The sequence below is a fragment of the Melanaphis sacchari genome, unplaced genomic scaffold (genome assembly GCF_002803265.2).
Source record: "Melanaphis sacchari strain LSU unplaced genomic scaffold, SCAv2.0 Contig328_pilon_pilon, whole genome shotgun sequence".
Classification (NCBI taxonomy): domain Eukaryota; kingdom Metazoa; phylum Arthropoda; class Insecta; order Hemiptera; family Aphididae; genus Melanaphis; species Melanaphis sacchari.
Genome location: NW_020271197.1, coordinates 3417 through 16515, shown reverse-complemented (window position 1 = coordinate 16515; position 13099 = coordinate 3417). Strand labels below are relative to the sequence as shown.

General features: G+C 26.2%; 2 protein-coding genes and 1 pseudogene across 2 annotated transcripts; 1 reads left to right on the top strand and 2 right to left on the bottom strand.

The window, feature by feature from the left end:
- The first annotated feature begins 806 nt into the window (after positions 1 to 806).
- On the top strand, positions 807 to 1325 carry LOC112596504 (death-associated inhibitor of apoptosis 1-like). Its single transcript, XM_025342219.1, has one exon. The coding sequence runs from the start codon at positions 821 to 823 to the stop codon at positions 1223 to 1225; it is 405 nt and encodes a 134-aa protein (XP_025198004.1). The 5' UTR covers positions 807 to 820; the 3' UTR covers positions 1226 to 1325.
- Positions 1326 to 7015: 5690 nt separating this feature from the next.
- Positions 7016 to 9203, bottom strand: LOC112596506 (E3 SUMO-protein ligase KIAA1586-like). Its single transcript, XM_025342220.1, has 4 exons — positions 9174 to 9203; positions 8862 to 8978; positions 8223 to 8366; positions 7016 to 8155 (listed from the first exon to the last, which is right to left on the bottom strand). Exons 1-4 carry the CDS (start codon positions 9201 to 9203, stop codon positions 7016 to 7018), a joined length of 1431 nt encoding a protein of 476 aa, XP_025198005.1.
- Positions 9204 to 12132: 2929 nt separating this feature from the next.
- Positions 12133 to 12529, bottom strand: LOC112596505 (annotated as a pseudogene).
- Between the last annotated feature and the right edge of the window lie 570 nt (positions 12530 to 13099).

Sequence of the window (13099 nt, the reverse complement as noted above, 5' to 3'; positions counted from 1 at the left end):
CGCCCTCCTCCATTAACTGACATGTCTAACCTAACTTTTTGGCGCCCCTTAAAATTTGCGCCCGGGGTACAAGTCCCCTTGGCCCCCCTACAGGCTACAGCACGGCTCTGATTATGGTATGTTTGTATTATTATATGTATATTCAATATTCAACATTAATTTATATTTTTAATTTTACATTATTAATCTGTTTTCAGAAAATTTCAATTAAAATAATATAAATTTAACCAAATGGAAATATATAGAAAATATTCTCCAAATAATGTTACTTTACGTTGATAACTAAATATTATTTTAATATTATGACATAGTTAAATATTGAATATTACAAAAGAAACTTAATCGTAATATTAAGAAAATGTTTAAAAAATAATATTATAATTTTAAACTCTATAAAACATTATATAAAGGTAAAAATGATAATATTTGAAATGTAATCTAGATTTAATATTATTGAAATATCAATGTTATGAATATGTTATCTGGGATATTGTAGTAGTATGTATTTGTATGTTCACAGCACTTTTGGGCAGGGAGATTTTAAAAGTTTAAGGGGGAATATCCCCCTTGACCTCATTTTCGTCTCCGTGTAACACAAAAACAGTTTATTTATATTGGTTACACTATAAATTTAATCTTGTGCTCAATTTTTTTTCGTCTAACTCAAAAACAGTTTATTGGTCACACCACTACAATTTTAAATTTAAAGTTTTTTCAAACTTTAAAATTAATAATCTAATCTAGTTTAGTTTAGTTAGTGTTAAACCATCATTCGATCAAGACCTATTGATTATTAAAAAGTTCTTTATTTTTACAAAAAATGAATTTTCAACATTTTAGCAACAATTTTTGTTCACTAGTTTCTTTAGTACGAAATAATGCATATCCTAAATACCCAGAATATACAACATTTTCTTCAAGATTGAAAACATTCAACTTATTCCCGTTAACTTCATCTCAAGATAAATACTCATTAGCTGAAAGCGGTTTTAAATATTCAGGGAAAAAAGATATTGTCGAATGTTTTTGCTGTGGACTCATCTTACATAATTGGGAAAAAGATGATATTCCATGGATTGAACACACAAGATGGAATCCAAAGTGTATATACGTATTATTATCAAAAGGAAATCAGTTTGTTGAAAATATAATAAATAAGTACGGAAAGATTAACGATGTATGTCAATGTGATTGTGAATTTAAGACATATGATACTGTAATTTAATATTTTTTTCTATTAATATATTTTTTTTCTGTTTTTATAAGAAACAATTTAAATGTGTTAATATTTATCTTAATATTTCGTGAACGTATAGTCTAGTGGGATAACGCGTTTAATTTAAATTAAATTTGTTAAGATTAATTTTCAGGTTCAATGGTATACGTAACCCAGATAGCAAGATTTTATTTATTTGATGTAAAAAAGATATTATATATTTTTAATGTTTTGATCATATAAACGTTTGTATTTGATTGGATATTGATCGGGAAAATGTTATTCAAACGTTCATTTGTTATCATTTGGCCACAGAATTCTTGTTATATTAACATTTTGATCATATTGATAATATAAGATTATATTTAAAATATAAATCAAATTAAATTGACCTAATATTTTTAAAATGTTTTATTTTAACTCTTAATTGATAATATTTTTTATTATTTTATTGATGTCTTAACAGAATATCAAATAATCATTACAATCATATAATTGAATTTTAATTTATTTAAATAAAATAATATTCAACAACATTATGCATATTTAATTTTTTAATTTGCAATATGACCAAATAGTTATTAATAAAATCTTAAAATTAAAATGTAAACAAATATGATAAACAAATTGTAATGAAATGAAAAATATCTGAAGAACAATATTATTATAACAATTTATCAAATTCATATTATTGATTAAATCAGAATTAACATTTATGTAGAATACAAAGGGTTATAAATTATAATGATCTTCTTAGAAATAAAATATGACATTATTAATAAAAATTAGTAAATATATATGATAAAATAATAACTTCATAAGTCCATCAAAAAACTATTAAAAAAAAAAAAAAAATCATAATAATCTTATTAGAGAAAAAATATAACATTTTTAAAATTTATAATAAATACATATTATAATATTATAGTAATATATATAGTTTCATAATACAAATTAGTTTATGAAATATAATACAAAATTAAATTGAGGAATTATTGATATTCTGTAAAAAAGGGCTTCTTATTAGAATCCCTGAACTTGGCCCCCGAAATGAAAGTTCTCAATGGTGTTTCAACATCAATTGCATCAAATTTACTAAATTATATGTTAAAATAAACACCAATTACCAAATTACTGTAATTTATAAAATAGATCAAATTTATGATTCGAATAAGAACTTACCAAATATCACAGAACATATTGACAATGTGTGAAACACCTTCTTCTTTTTAAAACCTTTGTAGCTATACTTTTCAAGTAAATTATCTTTGAAAATATACCTCATTATTGAACGTATAGTACTTTGCAAAGAATTACGAGAGAATCGTGTAAGCTCTGAAATCTACAAAGACTTACAGTTACATACAATATAATATTGAAAATCAAATTTTATACATATTTAATAATTTTGAAAATGATATAATATCCAATTACAATTATTAGGATTATTCAAATTATAGTGATATATAATATCAACAAGAGTTAGGTATAACCGTATAACTACACTTAAGTAGTTATAATAATTATTATAATTTAATCAAAAAATAAATTTAAATATCATGACTTCAATGTTTTTGTAAATGACATAAGTTTTATCACTTAATATTATACATAATTTCATTTAATAATAATTTATTATTTTTATCAATATTGTTTATATTTTAAATTAACTGCCACATTTTTATTTTCCAAAATTAATCCCTTGGATATTTTTTTAATTCTATTAATATTTACTTATTTCTATAATAAGCTAAATAAGCGATGCAATTGAGATAAATAAATAAAAATATTATTATGAGATATATTTTTTTTTTTTAATATTTGAAATGTAATACTCATAAAAATTGCTAGACAAATGTTCAACAACATATATGTCTAATTCACCAGACTCTATGGGTTTAACAAATAATTGATGTTTTTTTTTTCAAATTGTTTACAAATTAAAACAATATCTTCTGAATTTTCTTTTTGAATAATGTTAATTATTTTTACTATGATCTTTTCATGAGTTATAAAATATGAATCAGCTTCAATATGAGTTTTGAGGATCATGTTTTTAAATATTATAGAAGTAAACTGTTTTCCTATATTTAGTAATGTAGGTCCACGATTATGAAGTCCAGCTAAAAAAGGATGCTTTTTGCTAATAATTTGAGATTTTAATGAACACACTTCACTATATCTTTTAATAATTTGCTCAAGAGGCTTATGTGGCTTTCTCAACATTTTTTTCAAATATCCCATATAATTTTCGAATGGAAATGCTGAACATTGATCTAGTGGCCCGAATTCCTTAAAGTCATCACATAAATGTAATAGACCGTGAATATTATGTGATATAAAATGACGACCATAGATCGTTTCAAAATCTTTGACAAAACTATTCAACAATCTCCTTGCAACTTCAATATATTTAAAATAATCTGGGCTTAATAATATTATCATAGATATATTTAATTTAAAGAAATGATTCCAATGTAAATCTTTTAAAGATGTTTTAGTGACAATTGTACCCACATGGAGTAAAAATACTCGAAATTCGGTGGCTTTCCATCTATTAACATCCTCAAGTTTTCTTTGTTTTCTTGCAAACTCACAAGGCATGTTTTTTTTAATGTTTAGAATAAAATTGGATATTTCTTTTATTTTCCAATATATTTTCCATAATAGAGAATTCCAACAGGTCCTTTAATCCACAATAAAATTAGTTTACGAACGATTCCAAGGCATACTAAGTGCATGTAATCAAGAGAAAATCCAGTGATAATATTAAAGTTAGACAAATTTGCTATGATGGAGATATTTCCAACATGATGTTCTTCCTGAGTTTGCATTATATAATTTCTATGAGTTCTTTTGAGGGGGGCAATTTGTAGAAGAAGTGTATGGAAAACAAATTCTATTAGACATATATTCTTCTTCGTGTTCACATCTAGAGCAAGAATAAAATCCAGAATGCCCTTTAATTTTTAAGATGAACGACTTGGCCGGAGCATCACAAGAAAAAGCATTTATAGAAAATGTATAAAATGTATTATTAATGCAAATACCATTTTCAATTAATTCTTTTGCTTCTTCAACAAATTCTTTTAAGAAATCGTTACTATCAATAGGCTTTTCTTTACCACAATAAATTCCAATAGGAAACACTTTATTGCTATTAGGGCGAATATATGCTAGGATTGGCTAAAATTGATCTGGGCTACTTTTAAAAAATTGGCAAGCCATCAATACCCACAACAAGCAGAACAATTTTATTTTTACCTAAATTACTTGTAATATTCTGTTTCACTCCATTTAATATACCAAAATGATAATATGTCCCTGGCTCCACAGTTCGATAATTTGAAATAGATATTTGTTTTGTATTTAAAACAGTTCTTGAATCTTTTGGTAAAGTTTCAAAACATTTATGCTGTTTAAGTATTGTTAATAATCTGTTAAGTGCATTTTGAGGTATGTTATATGAAACAGCCCATTCAGAAATTAATGACCTAAATAATGATACTTGATCAAAAATATCATTCCAATTAGTTAGGTCATCATCATCACACGAATCATCTTCCTCAGAAGATGATGTTAATGATAATGAATGTACTAATTGAGGTATAAGTTCACTATCTTCTACATCATTAGTAATGTGATTGTTTGTCATTAATTGTTGGTTGAAGTCAATATTTTCAATAGGTTTTATTATGGGAGGTTCAATAAAGATAGGTAAAGTTGATGCAATATTATTTGAAATTTCAACAAACTCTTCCACTTCTTCTTGAACTCTCCTTCTTTTGGACCGGCTACTAAAATTACTTGTTTTTTTTTTTCTGTATGACATTCTAAATTATAAGGAAAGATAAGTTTCATACTTACAGAACTTTTTTAAACATAACATAATGAGTGATACAAAAATAACAATTACAATATAGGTTACCAAATAAACACAAAATAAATAACTATACACAGATATATTATGTAATTTAACTAAAAACTACTCATTACTTTATATAAACAAAGGTAATATAATATGTATATATAAATATATACAGTTTTCTACAAAGATATACCATTAATTATAACAAACAACGAGTATAGATAAACAATTAAATTTGTCATTTGCTAATTTATCTAAGCTAAAATATATTTATGTATGTCTTTAGTGATTAAACTAATTATCTATTAATATTCTTATAAAAAATAAATGTATATCTAGGTACTAGATCTTATTTTATATGAAAAAAAAAATATTCTTAAAAATAAATGTATTTTAGTTTTCACTAACTTAACATTTTAAATTCCATAATAGGTACATGAAAACTTAAATAAATACAAAGTTGTTATTTTAACCATGCGACACTTTTTCATACTAATAAATAATTAATATTATTCTATATTTTACATTGTTTATTTGAACATATATATGTGTATAGATTTTTAATAAATAATATAATATATTATATATTTATAATATACTTTTCAATAATATAAAATATTTAGAAAATTTAGTTGCAAATATAGAAGTGTGCTTGATTTTGGTGAGTATTTTCAAATACTGAATTGATCTACTAAATAATTTAAATTTAATATTATTAACTAGTGCCCTATGTAGGCTTTTATATTGATATTATTATATGTAAGCAAGTTATGGCCATAACTAAATATAAAATAGGTAATAATCAGTGATGTAGTCCTAAAAATTTTAATGGGTACACGCCTGAATCATTGTAAAATAAAAAGTGGGGGGGAGTAGCCCCCCACACACCCTAAATAGTACTCGTCCATGTTATCTACTAGTGATTATAACATACTTGGTGAACAAAACCACCATTTTCATTTATAAATAGCATATTAAACCATCGACCAACATTAAATTATGGTAGACAAAATACTCAGGGTAGATAGCATATTGAACAAGTACTCAATATTTTGTCTATAGTATAATATACAATAATACCTACTACAGAATGATTGATAATTAAACTCATGATCCATAAATAATGTTTAAAAATAAAATACTTGATAAAATTAAAAACTGTATAATTTAACACAAAATATAAATTATTAACATATTATTATGAAACATTTTTAATACATTTTACATAGTTAAAGTAATTGCCATAGTTTATATTTTGGGTCTTCAGTTGCAGTGCTGGTATTAACTTTTCTTGATTTGTTGTCATCAGCATCTCTATGGGAGGTTAACCAACTTTCGACATAATCTTTAGGATTCCATCTTTGTAAAGGTGGACCATTAATATTTATGAACATTGAATTAGAAATGTTGTTTATTAACAATCTTGAACGAAGATCTGTACATATATTGTTCATAACACTAAATCCACGTTCGCACTCAGCTGTTGAGCATGGAAATGTCTTGATTAAAATATTTATGTCATTAAGTTCTTCAATTAAAGTTATATCATTATTATCATTGTCATCAATATAGATTCGCATTCCTTTTAATGTCTTTACTTTATTAATACAAAATCTGTCACAAATACGTTGTATTTCTTTTTCACCAAAGCGTATCTCAACTTCAGAAGGCCATAATTTTTTATCAAATATTTGAAAGTCTTCAAGTATAATTTTTTCTTCACCTTCATTTGGTATAAGTCTCATATTTAAATTATTTACTACACTTGTTATAAACTGGTTCTTATTTATACAAGTTATCTTTTCATTGTTAGATAAAACAACAGTTTTAAATATCATTTTTTTCTTTTGCTTTAACAGCTTCTGAAAAAATAATTACCATTCATAGTTTTCAATGACTCAATAACTCTAATTGTTCTTCTTATTAGTACATCAGCCTGCAATAGAGACAGATCTTGTTTTTTGTAAGTCAAGTGATAGTTGTGATATCTCAAATAAAACATCACACATTAAGGCTAAATCTAACAAGAATTGTATACTTCCCAAACGCTTACTAAGCCCATTGTATTTAGACTTAATTTTACCATCACGAAATTTATCTTGAGAAGCTTGAATAAGATGATTATATAATGCTGGATATATTTTCCAAATTATACTAATTGTTCTAAAACTACTTGCTACCCAGCGAACGTCAAGAACTTTTCCAATTTTTAAAAAAATTTCATTTAAACTTGTACAGTGTTCTTTTAATTCAATTTGGTTTTTTGGAGATCTGCTGTATAAGGAATATAAAGAATCTAAAAAATGCTTAAAATGATTGGTAGCAGTTATGTCCTTTAATGTATCACCAACTGCTAACTCTAATCGATGATTAAGACAATGCCAACTAAAAATTAAGGGATACTTTTCTTTCAAGCGCACAGCCACTCCATTTCTTTTTCCAAGGAGAACACTAGCTCCGTCTGTTACAAATGATACCCAATGTTCTACCAAAAAATTTTCTGTGAATCCAGAAGCATAAAGACATTCTATTAATTGACTAACAATACTAGAAGCGGTTTGACTTTTTAATTCTACCAAATCCAAAAATATAAAAATAGGTTCCGAGTTTAATATTGATGCTTTAACATAAACCACCATACCTGATAAAGAACTTACAGTAGTGGATTCATCTATAAGAATAGAAATTTTAGATGCAGTTGCCATAATATTTTGAACTATTTTAGTTTTCATTTTATCTGCAATATGTGAAATAATCTTTGTACTAGAGTACCTAGAATGCAATGTAGTACCAAGGTTAAGTCCATTGAGATGCTGTAATTCAATTAACTTTGAGTGGTCATCATAAGGTCTATTATACTTGGCAATATAGTAAGCTGTACGAAAAATTTTTTGTGTTGTTTCATAGAAATTAGATTGGCCAATTTGAAAAGCTTTACTTAATAAGTTAGAAGATTTTTGTTGCGAAATTTTTTCAGTTTCTATATGTGCTTTAGACTTTTTATGTTTTAAAATTTTGTGCCGTAAATTAGTCAATCTGGTTGATTTAACTGTATTTGAACCACCATCAATCTTTGTTAAGCACCATTCATTTGATATTTCAACACCTTTACTTTTAAATGTTTTTTAATGTATCTACTGACTTACAATATTCACAACCAATTTTTCCATCACTGCATATAAGCCAAGGATATTTATTCTTTTTTTCAACCCATTGATCATAAGACCAATCTGATGGCCAAGGTACTGAACTTTTAGTAATGCAGTTAATAATGTCACACATCTGAAAAAATAAATACATTGGGTATTGATATGATAAATTTAGAACTAGTTATATAACTATATAACAATATACTATTTTATGCAAAAAATTAATATTAATTAAAAACTTAACTTTTTGAATAATTGAAATATTTCAATTATCTTAAATTTTATTATTTGATATTTTCTACTTAATTTTAACTCATTTTATTGAATTCTTATTTAACATTTGATCATTGTAATTTTTAGTATTAAAAAAATTAGGTAATATAGATAATTTAGATATTCTAGAATTATAATGATGGATAAAATATATAAACATAAATTAATGCACAGGTCGCATAAAAATAATAAATTAAACTACCTATTGTTACTTTACAAAAGTATTATTACTTTATACTTGATTTAAGTTTTGATCATCTTCTGAAATCAATGGATGGGTTGATTTATTATTCTATATTAATTAAACAATTAAAGTTTTGATTAAAGTGTTTTAAAGTAATTTGGTGAAACTTACCATTTTAGATTTCTTCTTTGCCACTGGTGACGGATCATCTTCATCATCTGAATTTTTATTAGTCTTCACAATATTTGGTTTGACTAAACTAATTTCAATAATTTGACTAACTTTAGTCTAAACATAAGAAACTGTATTATTAAATTTGAAAAAAAAAATTTGTAAATATAATATACATGATATCTACATCTATCACATTTTTAAGGCCTCGACATTTCTAAATTAGACTATGTCCAGTGGACATAAGATAATAGCGACTTACCTGCGTAAAAAAAACATGATGCTACCAATAAATAATAAAAATTGTCTTACCTTGGTCGTTTTTGTGAGAAATTTCTCCATATTAACTAAACAAGAACACAAGAAAACGAGACACGACTATACAAAAATTCGATGTATAACATGCAAGATAATATTATATTTTATATAAATGTACGTGTATACTGTTTAATATTATCTTTGCTAATAAAGTAGTAACAGTTTTAAAATAACATAACTTACTATAATAATACTAATGTGAAAAAGTACTAGGGACAGAAGGTTTATATAGAATTATTGTAATAAATACTTGGAACAATAACTGATAACTAGGCAAAACAACAATATTGTGAACGTTAACAAATGGTTTAAAAATAGATTTGTGTACAAGACTCTGTACAACATGATTTAAGATAGTAATACTATAGCCATGGTACAAGTAAACCACGGACTTTTATGATCTTTTCTTAGTCCGTGAAATAAACAAATTACGCTTATCTTTTTTTACTTATTAAATATCAAAATTTAATAAATTTAGATATTATTTGCTGGGTAACGTTAATTCATCTTATTTATGCTCCGTGTACCCGTGTACTACGATTTTCGTTAAAGGTACACGCATAGTTATAAAATTAAAGGTGGCTACACACTAACTGTAAGCTTGTCAATCATGCAGATACAATTTTTTTGTACAAGTATGCATAATTTTCCTTTGTCACCACACGGCACAAGCATGCTTGAAAAGCAAGATCAGTTGTAAACATGTCGAGTTTGGACGATGACGCTCTCGCTCTAGCTGCTTTTGCTATAATTTTAAAAAAGAAAAAATTTAAGAAAAAACGTGCAATGTGGTGTAAAGATTGGTTGATGAAAAGGAAAACTTTTTCTCATATCAATTTATTAAATGAATTAAAAATATATCCACGAGATTGGCACAATTACCTTCGAATGGATGAAGAAACTTATTTAAACCTTTTGTCCCTAGTAACACCTTTAATTAAAAAACAAAATACCATAATGAGAGAAAGCATAACACCACATGAAAGATTAACGGCTACATTGAGATTTCTCGCAACCGGAAGAAATTATGAAGACCTAAAATATTCTACTCTAATTTCACCACAGGCTCTAAGTTACATAGTTCCTGAAACAAACAATGCTATTTACAAGGTGCTAAAATCACAATATTTGAAGGTATGTATAATAAAATTATATTATATTTATTTAAAAACAAATTATGTCTTATATTATTATAATTTATTAAATACATGAATTTAATAATAATAATCAAATGCACTGAACATTAATTAAAAATAATTATTATACCCGTTGTTTGATTGCTGATATTGAATGATTGAAGGCGGTGGTAATTGCATAGATGTTATGGAATGTAACATGGTTAACTGCCCTGTTTCCGCCATAAATAGAGCTTCATTTATTATTTTTTTCAGCAAACAATTTTTGATTGTTATCTTTTATGTCCTTCATTTTTAGAGCCACATGTTTTCCCATGACATCATATCTATCATCCTTTATTTTTGGTTTTTTTGAAATGATGTTCAATTGTGTCTATTAATGAATCGCATTTGTCATTACTTCGTTTAGAGGGTCTTGGTGATTTTTTTAGACGAGGTTGATTGAATTGGATTATCTTCAGATGGAAAACATTCGATTTCTTTTGTATAATATTATCAGCTTCCTCTAGATTATCTACTACATTTTCTTCCTAAAATTAATAATAAAATGTCAATAATGTAATTTCATAGTATAAATAAAATATCTGAACAATTATTTATTAATACGTATTTTAGATTAGCAATAAAATAAAAGAGTTGGTTTTACAGTGATTTATTTTTTCAACATGAAATTGTTCATATTTTTTCAGTTCCCACAAACAGAAAATGATTGGAATATTATAGCGAGCGAATTCGAAAAGAGGTGGAATTTTCCTCACTGTCTTGGATGTATTGATGGAAAACACATTGAGATAGTTCCACCTTCTGGTAGTGGTTCATATTTTTATAATTATAAACAAAGACATAGTATGGTCCTACTTGCCATTGCAGATGCAAAATATAGATTCATTTTATTTGATTTCGGTACTAATGGCCGAGTATCCGATAGGGGTATTCTTCAGAATACAGTTTTCTATAGAAAACTAAAAGATAATTTATTAAATATTCCAAAAGAAACAAAAGTCACAAATAGTTTTCGAAAACTACCATATGTTTTTATTGGAGACGATGCTTTTCCTCTAAGATCTGATATACTTAAACCATTTAGACAGAATCATTTGAATTGTAATGAAAAAAAAAATTTATAACTATCGATTATCAAGGGCACGGCGAATTATTGAAAATGTATTTGGAATTTTAACATCACGCTTTAGAATATTTCACACCGCAATAAATTTAAAATTAGAACATATTGATTCAGTAGTTAAAGCAAGTTGTGCTTTACATAATTATTTAATGTCAACCGTCAGTCAAATGTACGCTCCATCAGAATGTATGGATTCTGAAGACATAGATAATGGTACATTCCGCACAGGATTGTCGTCGAGTAATTCGAACATGTTGCCTTTACAATGTTCAGCAAATATTGGAAACATACCGACAAACGCAAAACAAGTAAGGTGTGAATTTATGAACTACTTTAACACTGATGGACAAGTACCTTGGCAGCATAACTTTATACATTAGAATATTTACTGAAAATTGTAATTTAAAAATTGAAATGTAACTAAAAAAAAATGTATTTTTTTTAATCTTATTGATATTTACATATTTATTTTGTTTATGAACTTATTGCTTATTACTTATCGGAAGGTCCTATGTAATTTTTTTTAATAATATTTAATCGTTTTTTAATATCAATATAATGTGATTATTCATCAAACCAAAAATAGTTTTTATATGATTAATGAATATAATTTTGATTTTTTTTTTCAGTTACGATAATATATAAAAATAAATAAAAAATATAAAAATATGCTATATAAAATAAATATTAATCAAATATAAATAAAATGTACCTCTCTTTCATCAATGTTAGAGAATGAGTTTCTTGGTGTCTCTTGATCGCTTAGAAAGTCGAACAAGTTGTAGTACCAAAGACTTGGTTCGTATACATCATCTGCACCAGCACCAGAGCGACGAGATTCTTCAATTTTTTTCTTTTCTCTTCTAAAATTAGTTCTGAAGCTATTTATTTTTTTTACAACCGCATCACGGTCTGCGTTCGGATCAATTAATTTATATTTTTTCTAATAAAATTTTATACGCTGCTTCTTTTTTCGGCTTATCGTGGTATTCTTTAGATTTAATCCGCCACAAACATGGTAGTCCTTGGTAAGCACGAATAAAATCTTCAAGAAGTTCTCTATGCCCTTTTCGTATATCTGAAGTCATCTTTTGTAATTTTTTTTAAATTACAAACTACAAACTACAATTTCTCCACAAAACAAAACAAGACGTAATCACGTTTAATCACAGTTTATTACTGATTGTTCTAATTAGCTGTACGACGCGTACTGTACGCACATCGCGACGTGCGTACACACGTTCAGATTTGCTTGTACCAGCGCAACTTGCACAAGCATGCAGATGAAAATGTCATCAATCTTCATTCCGCTTGTACAATCACAATGCTTGCACAAAATTATCATACAGACGCTCAAGTATGCTTGTACAAAATGATTGTATGTACATGATTGACAAGCTTACAGTTACGTGTGTAGCCACCTTAAGAGGTGGGTACACGCCGTGTACCCCCGTGTACCCTCCACTACACTACTGGTAATAATAATAATAATGCTATACCTAATATCAATAGAAACTCACGTGGGACCCTAGAATAATCTAAGGTACCTTTTAATTTTATAATAGATCAATTAATTTTAATAGTCTAATATCAAAACCAAGAGCATAATATTGAAACAGATAAACAAACATTTGATATAGATTTATAGGTAACGTACG

What these genes read in the sequence shown, in the direction of transcription:
- LOC112596504 (XM_025342219.1), top strand. Translation starts at nt 821, where the DNA reads ATGAATTTTCAACATTTTAGCAACAATTTTTGTTCACTAGTTTCTTTA.
- LOC112596506 (XM_025342220.1), bottom strand. Translation starts at nt 9,203, where the DNA reads ATGGAGAAATTTCTCACAAAAACGACCAAG. An exon ending in TTCTCACAAAAACGACCAAG is followed by an intron (nt 8,979 to 9,173) that starts GTAAGACAATTT and finishes TCTTATGTTTAG; the next exon opens with ACTAAAGTTAGTCAAATTAT. An exon ending in GTTGTGAATATTGTAAGTCA is followed by an intron (nt 8,156 to 8,222) that starts GTAGATACATTA and finishes TGCTTAACAAAG; the next exon opens with ATTGATGGTGGTTCAAATAC.